The sequence below is a fragment of the Taudactylus pleione genome, unplaced genomic scaffold (assembly GCF_031769625.1).
Source record: "Taudactylus pleione unplaced genomic scaffold, aTauple2 ptg000129l, whole genome shotgun sequence".
NCBI classification, from domain to species: domain Eukaryota; kingdom Metazoa; phylum Chordata; class Amphibia; order Anura; family Myobatrachidae; genus Taudactylus; species Taudactylus pleione.
The window spans coordinates 21,445,476-21,460,945 of NW_028284531.1; the positions used below are offsets into that span (position 1 = coordinate 21,445,476).

At 46.5% G+C, this 15,470-nt stretch overlaps 1 protein-coding gene across 1 annotated transcript in view; it reads left to right on the forward strand.

Moving 5' to 3' along the window:
- Positions 1–15,470, forward strand: part of FANCI (FA complementation group I) — a 135,472-nt gene that overhangs the window by 93,005 nt on the left and 26,997 nt on the right. Inside the window, exons 28-29 of the mRNA XM_088472958.1 lie at positions 10,068–10,119; positions 12,913–13,040. Of these exons, the coding sequence (XP_088329084.1) occupies positions 10,068–10,119; positions 12,913–13,040 (180 nt within the window). The remainder of the gene's footprint in view (positions 1–10,067; positions 10,120–12,912; positions 13,041–15,470) is intronic.

The following is a 15,470-nucleotide window of genomic DNA, read 5'->3' on the forward strand; positions in this document are numbered from 1 at the left end:
TCCCGCTGCACCTGCCCATGTGCTTCCCGAAGAAGAGGTCCACGGCCACAGAACTGTGTGCGTGGCTGGGAGTGACCTTCAGACGCAGCGAATATTAACTGGAGCTGGCGGGAACAAAAGTGGCCCTGTCTTTCTCACTGTGATTGAGACAGGACTTGCTGCGGTACTGCCCTCGGCCGCTTTGTTTCACTCCGTGGCCGGGTAGGCAGTTCAGGGAGGGTCTCTCATTCTCGCTTCATCATTGCCTGTTCGCAGTTGCGATTGGCATAGGACACTTGGGTTCGCACGTGTGCAGTAAGAATTTTCTGGCCTTTTTGCTCATGCGCAGAAGCCAGAACCAGGCCCTCAGCCTCTTTCCTCTCCCTACTTCTACTGCAGACAAAAGTGACAGTCTCTCTCTGTAGCTAGCCAGCTTAGACACAGCAGGAGGACTAGACGTGCTATATACTACATAGCACATAACTCTCTCATTTCCTGCCGGGTGAAGTCCGTCTACGGGGTACACTTGCTTAGGACACCACATGTGCAGTTAACACAGGTTCCTGCTTTGCAGTCCTCTGTATTGATACTGTCACAATGCTCTAAAGGGACATTAGTCTCTTTCGTGTCATGTTCTATAAGTGCCACAGGGCAGGGTTGCAGGTACCTGTAGTTCCACTGTGAACAACAATATTATTACTCAATTTAACCCATAATCCATCACCAACCAGTGGGTCCTAACTTTCCGAAGATTGCCAGCCCTGGGCTGACCAATTTGGGACTGGTTAATGCTTTGGCAGAAGGACCCCACGCTGATTGGTTGCTATGGGCAACATCTCTACTTCTAAAAACCTGCACTCAAGTAAATATACCCCTCAGTGATTTTAATATTATATACTGAAAAAGTTAATGTGGTCTAACCATACTGCCTAATCTACAACATTCCTAAAAGGAGCTATAGTCGTCGATTATTAGTAGCCCTATACAAGATGCAGAACCAATCATATGCTCCTCTACCAATGAAGTAAGGACAGAAGTCCTCATTGAGCAGGCTCACAGATTCAATTAGCCGCGATAAATCGATTAGTTATCACCGGCGATATTATCGCACTTATCGAAAACGTATACGTGCGATCATTTTCCATGGCAAAACATTTAAAGGAAATCCGGCTGTACCCCAAAAAAAGGGTAACTGACAAAGGAAATCAATATAGAAGTGTATTAATGGCCATCATAAAAGTATTTTGGGTACTTCAATTGGGTCAATTGGCTGTTATCTGTGTATTTGCATAAGTGTTGAAAAATGATAAAAAGCTATATTTTTGTTAAGAAGATAACTGCTGGATGTAAATTGGGGGTGCATTAAAATGGGTGCAAGTATATTTTTGTGTCTATAAAGTGCACTTTTAAAAAGTTTTAAAAATACACCTGCTGCAGCCACCTGCAATGTTTAAAACACCGGTCGAATTCATACAGCCCCCCAAAATACCAGGCCCACTTTTTCCACCTGCACTGAAAATGGTGAAAACTTATCGCCGGTTTCTGTCTATGCAATTATCGCACCTGCGATAACTGAATTGTGCGATCGCGAAATTATTGCGAAAAAGTCTAATTTAATATTGCCCAAAGTGTCCGAGTCCACAAACTTCCACGATCAGAGTAAAGGTACGTATCCACTACACGAGAGTGGAATGACTGTACGATTACAATATTGTAATCGTGCAATCGTTAATTACCCTGTGCAATGGATAATGTGCCCATACTTAACAGGAGCATATCTATAACGGGTGCAGGTGTGTAGCGCACATGAGCCCCTGGGTCCAGGGGGCCCCGCACCGCACACCCTGCACCCATATTATCCCATCTCTCCGATGTCCCACGTCTGGTGTCTCAGCCCTGCACAAAACGCCGGTAAATATGGTTGCTGCGCCATTTTTCCCGGCTACCTGCGCATGTGCAGTAGACTCTGGGCAAAGACTAGTACCAGAGTCTATTGATTCTGCAGTCAGCCGCGTCAGTCTGCTGCCGACTGCCGGGGAGAGAGGAGGGGGACCCAGACGGGGAATGCACTTGGGCCCCCTCCTCTCTTAGTACACCTCTGCTCACAGAATGTAGTGCCACTGATCTGCTGGGGTTTGAGTCACCACCAAGTGATCAATAGTGTCTTTCAGGGGACATATTAAGACCTCTAACAAGGCATAAGGTGCCCCCCGGTGGCATTTAAGAACATTATACCAGTGAACCTCAAAATTCACATTACAATAGGTAAAACTACTTTGGCAAGAGGGGTTGCCACGTTTTCATACAACCTGGCACACAGCTCTTACCTGATTGCTTCCTTTTCTTATATCTAGTATGAGTCAGTTGTCTAGCTGTTTGGCCAGTGGCAATGTCCGGGTACTTTGCATGGTGGTAAATCCATCTCCTCTTAACAAGAGTGTACATGTGCATTTCTGTGGTTTTAGGGCCTGATTCAGCACTGATTTCAACTGCCTACACAGATCGGCCGATTGTTGCGTACTGCGCATGCAATGCGATCGCACTGCGATTACACAAGCAGACAGTAATCCATCGCAGAGTGAGTGACAGGCCGTGAGCGTTTGGGTGTGGTGACCGGGCAGTGGTTGCAGAAACGCAGGCGTGCCTGTCCGTTTGAACGCCGTTGCACGGATGGTGCATAAATTAGCCACTGTGATTGCCTACGCAGCTTGAGTACTCACTGCTTGCGACGAGATTGCAATTTCTGAGACAGGTCATACCTGCTGTAATTGTGCAGGACGGGCCGATGGTACCGATGTATACGCAGGACTGCAAGGTATTACGGATGTGAGAAAGCATCAGTGGGCCTCTCTATGCTGGCTGAGCGGTAGCAGACATTAGCATATTTTCACAGCTGCATTGCGTGCGATTACGCAGCTGTGATCGCAGTCTGTGCTGAATTGAGCCCTTAATCCTTTTTGTGAGATGTAATGAAATTATATGTTTGTAGCTCATCCACACATCCGTAACATTCCGTGGTCTTCTGTGGTATGGTGAAGCCAGTTTAAGGGATTATGATCAGCAACTACTGAAAACTCCTTCCAATTGAGGTTTGGTGGAGTTTTGTACATCAGGGTCCATAGGGTATCCACAGGATACCTTGGGGTATAGGTGTGACGTCAGTCATCGGGCACCATAGAGTTAAGCTTTCAGCCTCCCAGGATGCACTAGGGTCTCCCTCCTATACCCCGCCCCCGAGCCAAGGCATCTCAGTTTCGTTGGTGCACGGCTCGGAGTCGGAGCACCTGTTTAGAGGGGGGCTAAGGATAGCCCCTGAAGTTTTCTTCAAGGCAGCTGTGGCTGCACATCTGGAAGTACAGCATGGACAGTCACTACTGACGTCCATGCTATCTACACCCCGCCGGTACCAGAACGCCGGTACTGATCCGGTGATGCTGGTAAGCATCTGGTGTCACGGCTAGCGGTGACCCCAGATGTTTCGGACCATGGCCGGATTCAAAGGGCAGTAGGTAAGCAGCGGGGGTCCCGCGGTGGGTCCCTCCTGAGCACATGGTCCACAGTCCCCAGGCAGGGGGCTCCCTGGGGACTGGCTGCAGCGTGGAGCCAGGTAACTAACCTGCACTTCCACTACCCCCCTGGGACAGCGGGCCGCAGCTGAGCGGCAAGCGCTGCGGCGTCCATGGGGTTAATTGCATGCCAGGGGAGCGCGCCTTCCCTGTACACAGCCGGCGCCTACCCCGCTGCTCACAGCCCTCTCTGCGCTGCCTATTGGCCCTGTGGCAGCGCTCCTCCCCCGGGCCAGCCTCATCTCTGCTCCTCGGTGGCCGTCTTTGTATGGTGAACGCTGCTGACGGTGGCATCGCTGTCTGGGTCCCCCGGCATACCTCTCCTCTGTTGAAACAGGTCTGTGTATGCAGCGCTGTGTCCTACCAGGCTCTGTGTGCGTAGTTGAGGAACAGCGCTGATAGTGCAGTGATTAATTTCTTCTGCATTGTATGTGACTTCTGCTAGCGCTGCTGCCTGTACTTTCACTTTCTACTGTCAGCCATTTTACTGTCCCTGCTCTTCCTCTGCTGAATCCCTTGTGGTGCGGTGATTGCAGGGTGGTTCTCCAACTATACTAGCTAGTATCAGTGAGAGGGGTCACATACTTACCATCATGTCTGAGAGTGAATTTCCTCTCCAGCTTATGTGTACTAAGTGCAATGTACCAATAGCGGAGGGGGAGGGTAACGCGGAGGGGCTATGTCGGCAGTGTTATTTATTGGCGCGGCCAATCACTGTCACGGCTCCGGTACAGGAACCTCCCTGGGCTTGTTTCACTAAAGCGCTTACAACCCTAGTGGGCCAGTTAGCTCCGCCACCTGCGTTTTCCCAGATGGGATTGTCCCAGCAGTCAGTGGTGTCGTCACCCATGCAGGGGTTCCCGAGACAACTGATGGTACCCCACAGTCTCCCTATTTCCCCTCGCCAGGTTTCACAGGAGCCTACGTGGGTTAATTCACTGACAAATTTGGTACAGCATTTGTCGGACGTGTTACAAGGGGAGTCTGTGTTGCGGCCACATAAGCTGCCTTTGGTGTCACTGTCTGCTCCTTATGAGGATGACGACGTGACGTCCGATGATGGTGAGATTCTGGATCTATCTGACCAAGAACCTCTCCGTACTAAAGAGTCGGACGCTAAGTCCAAGGTTTATATTCCTGGCCTTATTCGGGTAGTACGCACGGCTTTAGTTATTGAGGATGACGATCCTCCGGTGTCCAAGTCCAAATATGCCTTTTTATAGGATATTAAGGGTGACGCCACAGTGTTTCCTCCTTCGGGTCAGTTAGTAGACCATTTAGAGGAGGCGTGGAACACCCTGGTAAACAGTATCAGCCTCAGAGGCGCTTAGCTGTGGCTTATCCGTTTGCGGACAATTATTTTTCTAAGTGGGAATCCCCTCCACAAGTGGATTCTCATGTGACACGCCTAGTCCGAAGTGCCACATTGCCCATGCCCTCCATGTCCTCCTTGAAGGATGCTACGGACCGCAAGGTGGAGATCTGCCTAAAGTCCATTTATTCCCTCGCGGGGGGGGGCATCCAGACCGGCTATGGCCGTATGTTGGGTAGCCAGAGCTATGGAGCGCTGGGCTGATAGTTTGGAGGCGTCTTTGGATTCCTACTGTTTGGCTGAACAGTCGGAGTTGGTAGGCAATCTCCGGGATTCGGCCACTTACATCAATGAAGCGGCCTTGGATATCAGTTTCCTCACATCTCTGATTTCTTCGGCAGCTGTTGCTGCTCGTCGCACCTTATGATTGCGATCTTGGAAGGCGGACGCCTTTTAATGGAGAAGTCCTATTTGGTCCGGATCTGGACAAAATTGTAGCCACGCTGGCGGCAGCCAAATCTGCATGTCTCCCGTCTGCTGCGGTCCCTTCCAGTTCGGGTACGTCGTCCTTTCGGCCTTACGGGGCCCAGGGTAGGCCTAAAGCACAGTCTTTTCCCCGACAGGCTGGGCCCAAGAAATCGGCCAAGCCCAGGAAACAGGCCTGGAGTACCAGACGTCCGGCCCCTAAGTTAGATGACAAACCTGCGGCCTGACAGTCCGGGCCTCCCTTTGGGGAATGCCAAAGTGGGAGGCCGCCTGCTGCTGTTCGCCCAGTGTTGGTCGATGACCACGACAGACAATTGGGTTCATAAGGTGGTTTCTCACGGGTATGCCCTCTCCTTTCGGCACAGGCCCCCATCCCCGTTCTTCACCACAGGCCTTCCATTAGACCGGAACAAAGCCTTGGAACTGCGGAAGGTTTTGCACACTATGCTCCAGGCTGGAGTTATAGTGCCTGTTCCATTCTCCCAGAGGGGCCAGGGTTTCTATTCCAATCTATTTTTGGTGCAGAAACCCAATGGGTTGTACCGTCCGATTCTCAACCTCAAGGCCCTCAACAAGTCCTTGCGGGTGCCACGGTTTCGGATGGAGACCCTACGGTCCATCATTCTGGCGCTGGAACCTGGGGATTACATGGTGTCATTGGACATACAGGACACTTACCTGCATGTCCCTATTCTTTTACGCCATCGACAGTTCCTCAGGTTTGCAATCCGCAACGATCACTTCCAGTTCCGGGCGTTACCTTTTTGCCTGGCGACAGCACCACGAGTGTTCACCAAGGTCATGGCGGCTTACCTGCGGCTGCAGGGAGTCCGCATGTTGCCGTACCTAGACTACCTTCTGTTGGTGGCAGGATCTCCAGAGCTCCTTCTACGCCACTTGGACCTGACGATTGCAGTACTGCAACGTCACGGCTGGTTAATAAACCGTCTCAGAGGATTCTGCACCTCAGAGCCTTATTGGACTCCAGACAGCAGAGGATCTTTGTGACGGGTGGAAAGATCTCTGCCTTACAGTTGAGGGTGCGCAGTTGTCTGCAAAGTCGCCGAGTGTCTCTGCACTCGGCGATGAGGTTACTGGGCTCCATGGTGTCAGTATTCGACATGGTGGAATATGCCCAGTTTCACTCCAGACCTCTGCAGCAATTGATCCTGTCCAAATGGAATGGACTGCCTCAGAGTCTCAAGTCCCAGACGATGGTGCTCACTCCGGAGGTTCGCCTGTCTCTAGCCTGGTGGTTGCAGACAACCCACCTCAACAAGGGTCGTCCATTTTGGGTGGCGAACTGGGTCCTGTTAACAACGGACGCCAGCCTTCGGGGCTGGGGAGCTGTCACGGGTCCACACTTGTTCCAGGGCAGGTGGACTCAGACGGAAAAGGAGCTTCCAATAAACATCTTGGAACGCCGCGCGGTTTTCAATGCTCTCCAGCAGGCACATCGGGTTCTCCAAGGTCACCCCGTGCAGGTCCAGTCGGACAACGCCACCACCGTGGCCTACATAAATCGGCAAGGAGGAACCCGAAGTTGGGCGGCACTCGTAGAGGTGTCCCGCATCCTGGTCTGGGCGGAGCGCAATCTCCCGGCCATAATAGCAGTATTCATCCCGGGAGTCCTCAACTGGGAGGCGGACTTTCTCAGTCGCCAGGACCTTCATCCGGGGGAATGGTCTCTGCACCGGGACGTCTTTCAACTTCTGGTGGACAGGTGGGGTCTTCCAGAGATAGACCTCATGGCGTCACAGCACAACAACAAGTTGCCGATGTACAGATCTCGAACAAGAGATGAAAAGGCGTCTCTGGTGGATGCGCTGTCCGGTTTGCTTATCTCTTTCCTCTGTATTCCCTTCTTCCATGGGTAATCCGGAAATTCAAACAGGAAGGAGGTACGCTCCTGTTGATAGCTCCCGCGTGGCCCAGGCGGCACTGGTTCTCAGACCTTCAGAGTCTGTCCGTGGACATTCCTCTGTGGTTGCCGCTACGACCGGACCTGCTATCACAGGGTCCTTGTCTTCGCCCGGACCTGGCTCGGCTGTCTTTGACGGCGTGGCTGTTGAGACGGCCATGTTAAGGTCCAGGGGGTTTTCCAGCTTTGTGGTACAAACTATGCTAAGAGCTCGGAAACCATCTTCTGCAAGGATATACCATCGTGTGTGGCATACGTTCTTCCAGTGGTGTCGACCGAGAGGTTATGCCCCTCGGGAGTTCCCTCTGTCTAGAGTGTTAGCTTTCCTACAGGCGGGTACTAGACAATGGGCTTCGCCTTGCTTCTCTGAAGGTGCAGGTGTCTGACCTGTCAGTCTGGTTCCATCGTAGGATTGCTGCGATCCCTGATGTGCGCACCTTTATGCAAGGTGTTCTTCGAATTCAGCCACCTTTTGTTCCACCGCTGGCACCTTGGGATTTAGCTGTGGTCCTTGGGCTCTCCAAGGACCGCCGTTTGAACCACTGGGCTCAGTGGACCTTAAATGGCTAACAGCTAAAACAATATTCCTTCTGGCTATTGCTTCGGCCAGACGTGTTTCTGACTTAGGGGCTCTCTCCTGTAGACCCCCTTTCCTGATTTTTCATAGGAACAGGGCGGTGCTGCGCCCTCGTCCTGGATTCCTTCCCAAAGTTGTTTCAAGTTTCCATATCAACAAGGAAATCGTTGTGCCGGCTTTTAACTCACCTGATCTTTCAGTGGGTGAGGCCACTTTGGACGTTGTGCGGGCCTTAAGGATTTATGTTGACCACACTTCTTCGTTTAGGAAGTCGGACGCCTTGTTTGTCCTCTATGGCTTCCATAAAAAGGGTTGGCCTGCTTCAAAGCAAACTTTGGCAGGTTGGATTTGTATGGCCATTTCAGAAGCTTATCTTCATGAAGGCCTTCCGGTTCCATCCTCTGTGAGGGCTCATTCCACTAGGTCTGTGGGTCCTTCGTGGGCAGCTCGACGTGGTGCCTCTGCAGTCCAGATCTGCAAGGCTGCCACGTGGTTCTCTGTCCATACCTTTGTGAGGTACTACGCGTTTGACACCTTGGCCTCTCAGGATGCTTCCTTCGAGCGGCGGATTCTCCTTTCAGCACAGGAGCGTCCCCACCCTTAAAGGATACTGCTTTGGGACATCCCCAAGGTATCCTGTGTATACCCTATGGACCCTGATGTAGAAAATCTGAGATATGGTAAGACCTTACCTTTGTTATCTCTATTTCTACGAAGTCCATAGGGTTCCACAGGACTCCCGTCCTGTCGCTCCTGTGCTGCAGATGGGCTTTACTCTGGTCACCGTTTTATTCCGTCTCCCTCTGGTGAGAATGTGATTCTTGTGTGTGTCCAGATCTTTTTTTCTCTCTCTTCCTTCTCCTCCTCCGGCCTATAGCTTGGTACGTAACTGAGATGCCTTGGCTCGGGGGCGGGGTATAGGAGGGGGACCCTAGTGCATCCTGGAAGGCTGAAAACTTAACTCTATGGTGCCCGATGTATTTTTTGATTAGTCATACAATCGCAAGACACTCATTGTTAACAGTTTCATATGCCATGTCATGGTCTGGTAACTTCCGAGAGATAGGTCACTGATCATCCTGTTTCGAACCATCCTACTTTACCGGGCTCAACACTACACAATACACTATATACTGACCTGGGAAGTCAGAGACCTCTAGTAAAGGCATCAACGTTAAGAGGGTATTAAGCTGAGGCATCTGATGCACATCTTTCTTAGAGGTTAGTATTTTGTCTTTGGAGCTACACCAGTGCATAAACATGGGTAGTACCCTGCCATCCCAAAGAAAGCATATACTTGTATCTGTCTAGAGGGTCTTGGCCAGTTTAGTATAACCTCGACTTTATCTGTCTTTAGATGTACCTAACCTCCTACAACCTGCTGCCCTGGGTATATAATCTCCGCCAGCACAAGACTTTTGTCCACACATATAGTCAGCCCTGCACTGCTTTCAAAACCCCGGCGACATGATAGGGATGTTTTTCAAAAGTCCCAGCAAAATTTTGACAGCCTCCTAGAAGGTGATCCACTGGCCTTTTGGAAGGTTGAAAAGGAAAACTTAATTGCAAAGGACATGGCAGTAATTCATACGGCTCATATGGAGAGAACAAATCCCTCCTGCACTTCCCTTGTAAGTGGTATAGGACTAAGATCCAGGGTGGACATATATTTCCAGATAGTCTGGTAGATAATTTATACATTCCCCAGTTGCCAAGTATTGTCAAGAAGGGATGCCAAGTGGGTTTATACTTTATTTTATGATGCCCAGCACCCTGCTCTCGCCACATGTAGAAATAGGGTACTGCGACTTTAGCATTTAGTAATAATCTCTACTCTGTCACTAGGGATAAATACTACACTGGGGAACAGTCAATCTGTTGCCAAGGATTTAAGAGTCTATTTAGATTAAGTTTGTGCTCCTGATCATGAATATGCCGAGTTTATTTTTTAATTGGCTCTAGTTTTTGAGATATGCATGTGTCTTTAATATGAAAAATGTAATTAAACAATGTTAAAAATAGTTAAAAAGATATTTTTTTGTTCCCCAGTGCTATTGTTAGTTCATCTGGTTGTGCCTTGAGATTTAGCCTCATTAACCTACATCCTTACGTTTTTGCATGTGCCTTATCCTAAATACATTCAGAGTGAAAATGCTGATAAATGATCCTCACTATTATTAACGTAGTGCATGGAATACAGAACTTTATTTTTTCTTCCTTGTTTAGTTTGTGCAGATGCTATCATGGACTGTCAAAATTTGTAAAGATACTGACTTTGGTAAGAATGACTTTAGTTTAAAAGTGTATACATTTTATTGTTATTTTTATTGGATTCAACATGGTTATATGTGCTGCTTTTCACTGTTTTTTTATTTTGTTTATTACAAATCAACATTTTACCTGTATGAGGTGATGTTCAAATATAGGTGTGTTTATACTTAATGGACAAAATTATTGAAAGCATTTCGTTAATAATGTATTAAATCAAGAAAAATTTAGCAATGTTAAAAATATATTTAAAAAAATAAATGCATGAAGGATACCATATAAAAAACACACACACCAGATATTAGAATACAAATATATATTCCGAAATTGCTTTAAACAAGGTGTGTGTGTGTGTGTGTGTGTGTGTGTTTCTCAGTGCAAGTTGACTTAATAGCAGTCTATTAATCACAGCCACTCGAAAAAAAGATACAGTACCACTGGTTAATTTTTAAACTATTGTCTCTATACTTGTGAGAGACGTGGGCTACCCAGCTTCATGTTGTATGAACTGTGCTACTAAGTAACTTTTACAGCACATGTCATCACACTACAAATGGCTACATTGATACTAATCATTGCTACAATGTTATTTTAAGGGTATTTATATTTCTAATACTAATGCGCATAGCAGTGTATTCAATTTTTATAGTGTGACAGTTTATGGTATTAATCTGTGCCAATTAAATAAATATACATAATTTGATGAAAGATATTTGGTCATATATTCACCTCTAAGGGTATACAACAGCGCAAGATTTTTTATGATTAGATTTTTTCTGAGTTAGGCAATACCTTATTTTTACCTGCTACCTATCTGTTCCTTAGGTGCTGGGTACTGCTTTCCTACTAGCTTCATGTCCTTTGCTCCCCACATTCAATCTGTTTCCAAATCTTGTTACAAACTTCTAAGACAGATATCCAGAATACGCACATATATCTCACAAGACATTGCAAACCCTGAACATTTTGCACTCGTTGGGGGCGATTCTGAGTTGGGAGCAAAGTTTAAAAAAAAGGAAGTAACTCTGCACATCACCAAAACCATTCTGCACTCCAGGTGGGGCATATGTAAATGTGCAGAGAGAGTTAGAGGTCTATGTACTAATAATTGCGGTTCTGCCACGACTATTATGTATCCAACTCAAAGGGGATATTTTCATTTTTAATGAAAATATCCCCGCTATGTACAAAGGGGAAGCTGTCATTGTGCACAGTGTCAGCTCCCGGAGCCGGATGGGGGCTGCAGGGGAGAGATCAAAAGATCTCTATGCTGCACAGGGAGCCCCCATAGGCTTACAGTACTTTACAACATCTGAAGATGGTGTAAACTACCGGGGCCAAACTTCAAAAAGCTTTGCTTTATGGAGTTTAGTACGTAGGGGTCAGATCGTAGTCCCCATTGATAATAATGGCACCTGCGATCTGCAGCGCTAATTAGCAATTTGCCGGAGATTTCTGTGAAATCTCCTGCATTGTGCTTTTTAGTACATGGGAGCAATACATAAAATGACGCAGTTTCTGCAGAATTTTATGTAACAGACAGATTAATACATAGGCCCCTTAGATTTGAGAGGAGTTTGTCCAAACTCCTCTTGTTTGCAGTGTAAAAATAAAGCTGTCCAACACTTGTGGGCTACACGCAAAAGCAATCAGTATGTTCCGCTGCTGCAGCTCCTCTATCATTACCTCTATTTTAATGAGTTGAATATAAAATACTTCTGCTTAAATGTAAGGCTATCAACCAAACTACACCAACATACATCTCATGGTTTATGTCTCCCAGCCTGACCCCTTCTCTCTGCACAAGTTCTGCATCTCTCATCCATACTACACACCTGCACCATTCTTTGTTACAGGACTGCGCCCACTTTGTGGAATGCCCCCTCCCCTCTTACACCAAGGCTGATTTCTAGTTTTCAAATCTTAATTCCCTGAAAATTTACAGATTCATGCAAAAATTCCTGGACCTCCTACATAACCTCCATAAGCTATTCTACCCAGTTACTTCCCCTCTACACAGGTCACACACAACTGACATGTGTTCTGTTTCTACCCTTGCACAACCCTCTGACACCTGGACAAACATTGCTGTGTGTCTGGATTATATACTCCACAAACAATTTTATAGCTCTGCAATCTGGCTGGACCAATGGCAATATGTAGTACTTCTCCTCATTGTATTACAGTCTTATTTCCCTACGGATTGTAAGTGTGTGAGCAGGGCCATCTTACCACTATGTCACGACCCAGTCTTGTTTTATTATTTTGTTATTCCCAATTGTACAGTGGAACGGAGCATGCTGGCACTATATAAGTAATTGTAAATAAATCACTATTCCTGGTCATCATTTTACAAACTACTTCCAGTCATGAAGGCATTAACTGAAGGTTTCAAGTATTGAAGTGGATGAGAATATACCTACCTGTATCAGATTAATTGAACGATTGTAGCAACACCATTACACTACATGAGTGTTTCGCTCAGTGATCTATGAATCTGTGTAATAGTGTCAATGAGGATGGGATTACATGTGGCAGAACCAGTTTTATGGTATGAGGAGAAAAATGAAGGCAGCTAGGAAGTCAGACAGAGTTATATTGTGAAGGTGCAGCGTCTCCCAACAGCACAAGGGTTAGTTATGAGACTCTGCGTTCAAACTAATGCTGGACAATTGTGGTGTCAAATACGCCATTATGTGAAACAAAGTACGTAGGTACTGTACATTCATACGTAATGTGTGTGTTAGTAAGAGGGACATTTCTTTCATGCGTGGTATAATGTTCATTTACCTCCTTTTACTAGATGATGTCCAGTTCTGTAAAGGAATAATGACACTTCTGTTCAGTATGCATTCCCTGTTCAAAAGCCCAGTAAGTCTCCTCCGTGAGCTTTGCCAGGACATCCATGGACACCTCGGTGATATTGACCAGGTAAAATTATACATTTCTAGATCTCTATAAAGTGTGCACTAATAACCAAAGCACAAATATATTTACTCTGTTATGTCCAATGGTGGTGGTTCTAATGAAAAGCATTTATATTCAGATGTATGTGTGTGTATGTATATGTGTGTGTGTGTGTGTATATGTGTGTGTGTATATATATATATATATATATATATATATATATATATATATATATATATATATAGATAGATATATATATTTTTTGGGGAAAGTCTGCACTCACATAAGTAATAGCAGAGCGGTCCACTTGTCCAATCATAGAAGAAAAAAACAGTGTGTATTATCAGGCCTTGATAATGACCCCATAGAGGACAGAAATATTGCTATCTGCTCTCATGTTAATGTAATAAAGGATATGTGCTAGTCAAATCTACCGAGTACATCCTAAAAATAAATATTCCAGTTGAAATGACCAGCACACCACTATAGAATTTCTTTATCTATTGTTTGGGCCAAGCACACTGATGCATATTATTGTTGCAAAAGTTTTGTGTGGTTCTACTCTTTTTGGAAAAATATTTAAATATATATATTATATCGTACAGAAATCTATACATGAATACAAAGTCTAAATCTCAACTCTTTTGGGAAGTTGTGGCTGGACATTAAGAGCTATGCATGAACAAATGCCCGAAGAATATAAGTAGTCAGTCTCTCTGTCTCTCAGTCTCTCTCTCTCTCTCTCTCTCTCTCTGTCTCTCTCTCTCTCTCTCTCTCTCTCTCTCTCATTCATATATATATATATATATATATATATATATATAATCATACACATACACGCACCCCGGCGTGCGCACCGGCCACTTTTTGTGTTTTTGATCTTTCTTCGTGTTTTGGATCTAGATTGGTTTTGCCAAAACCACCCTTCTGTGTTTTGGATCTGTATTTTTTTGGGGAAAAAAAGCATAAAAACAGCTAAAATCACAGAATCTGTGGGTTTTTCCGCTCCTATGCTATTATTAACCTCAATAACCTTAATTTCCACTCATTTCCAGTCTATTCTGAACACCTCACAATAGTGTTTTTATGTCCAAAAGGTTGCACCGAGGTAGCTGGATGACTATGCTAAGTGATACGAGTGGGCGGCACAAACACGTGGCCCATCTAGGAGTGACACTGCAGTGGCAGACAGGATGGCAGTTTGCATTATGTACTGTTTGCGGCCTAGTTTTTCAAAGAAAAAAAAGAGGTGCAAGATGGAATTGTCCTTGGGCCCTCCCACCCACCCTTATGTTGTATAAACAGGACATGCACACTTTAACAAACCAATCATTTCAGCGCCAGGGTCTGCCACACGACTGTGGCTGAAATGTTCGGTTCAATTGGGCCCCCACAATACAAGCTGGCAATTAATCTGTCCCTGCACAAACTAGCTCAACGGAGGCAAGATGTCGTCCTCATCCACCGATTCTTCACCCTCTTCAGTGTTGTGTACATCCTCTTCAGTGTTGTGTACATCCTCATCCTCACAGACTTTTAATTCGTCTCCACTGGAATCCACCACCACAGGTCCCTCTGTACATTCTGGAGGCTGGTCTCCCTGGAAGAGTTGGTAATTCATTTTTATGAACATCATCTTCTCCACATTTTGTGGAAGCAACCTCCTACGCCTTTCGCTGACAAGGTTCCTGGCTGCACTAAACACTCTTTCGGAGTACACACTGGAGGGGGGCAACTCAGGTAAAATAGAGCCAGTTTGTACAGGGGCATCCAAATTGCCTCTTTTTCCTGCCAGTACAGGTATGGACTGTCTGATATCCCTACTTGGATGCTGTCACCAATGTAATCCTCCACCATTCTGTCAGTGGTGACAGTATCATATGCAGTGACAGTAGACATGTCAGAAATTGTTGGCACGTCCTTCAGTCCAGACCAGATGTCCAAACCGGCCCTTGACTTATGACACAGGCGCACGCTTGGCGCTGCTGCTGTGTTGATGCACGTACGGCTACTGCGCATACATTTCGCACACAAACACAGAAAAAAAAGAATTGTTTATTTTTTGTGGAGCGCACTTTGGGGGTTACACCACCCTTTAACAGACAGACACACGCTTGTCGCTGCTGCTTTGAGGATGCAGGTGCAGCTACTGCGCATACATTTCACACACAAACACAGAAAAAAAGAAGATTATTTTATTTTTGTTGGAGCGCACTTTGGGGGTTACACCACCCTTTAACAGACAGATGCACGCTTGTCGCTGCTGCTTTGAGGATGCAGGTGCAGCTACTGCGCATACATTTCACACACAAACACAGAAAAAAAGATTATTTTATTCTTGTTGGAGCGCACTTTGGGGGTTACACCACCCTTTAACAGACAGACGCACGCTTGTCGCTGCTGCTTTGTGAATTGTGTGCACTGTACGTGCATCCTCAAACACAGAAGAAAATT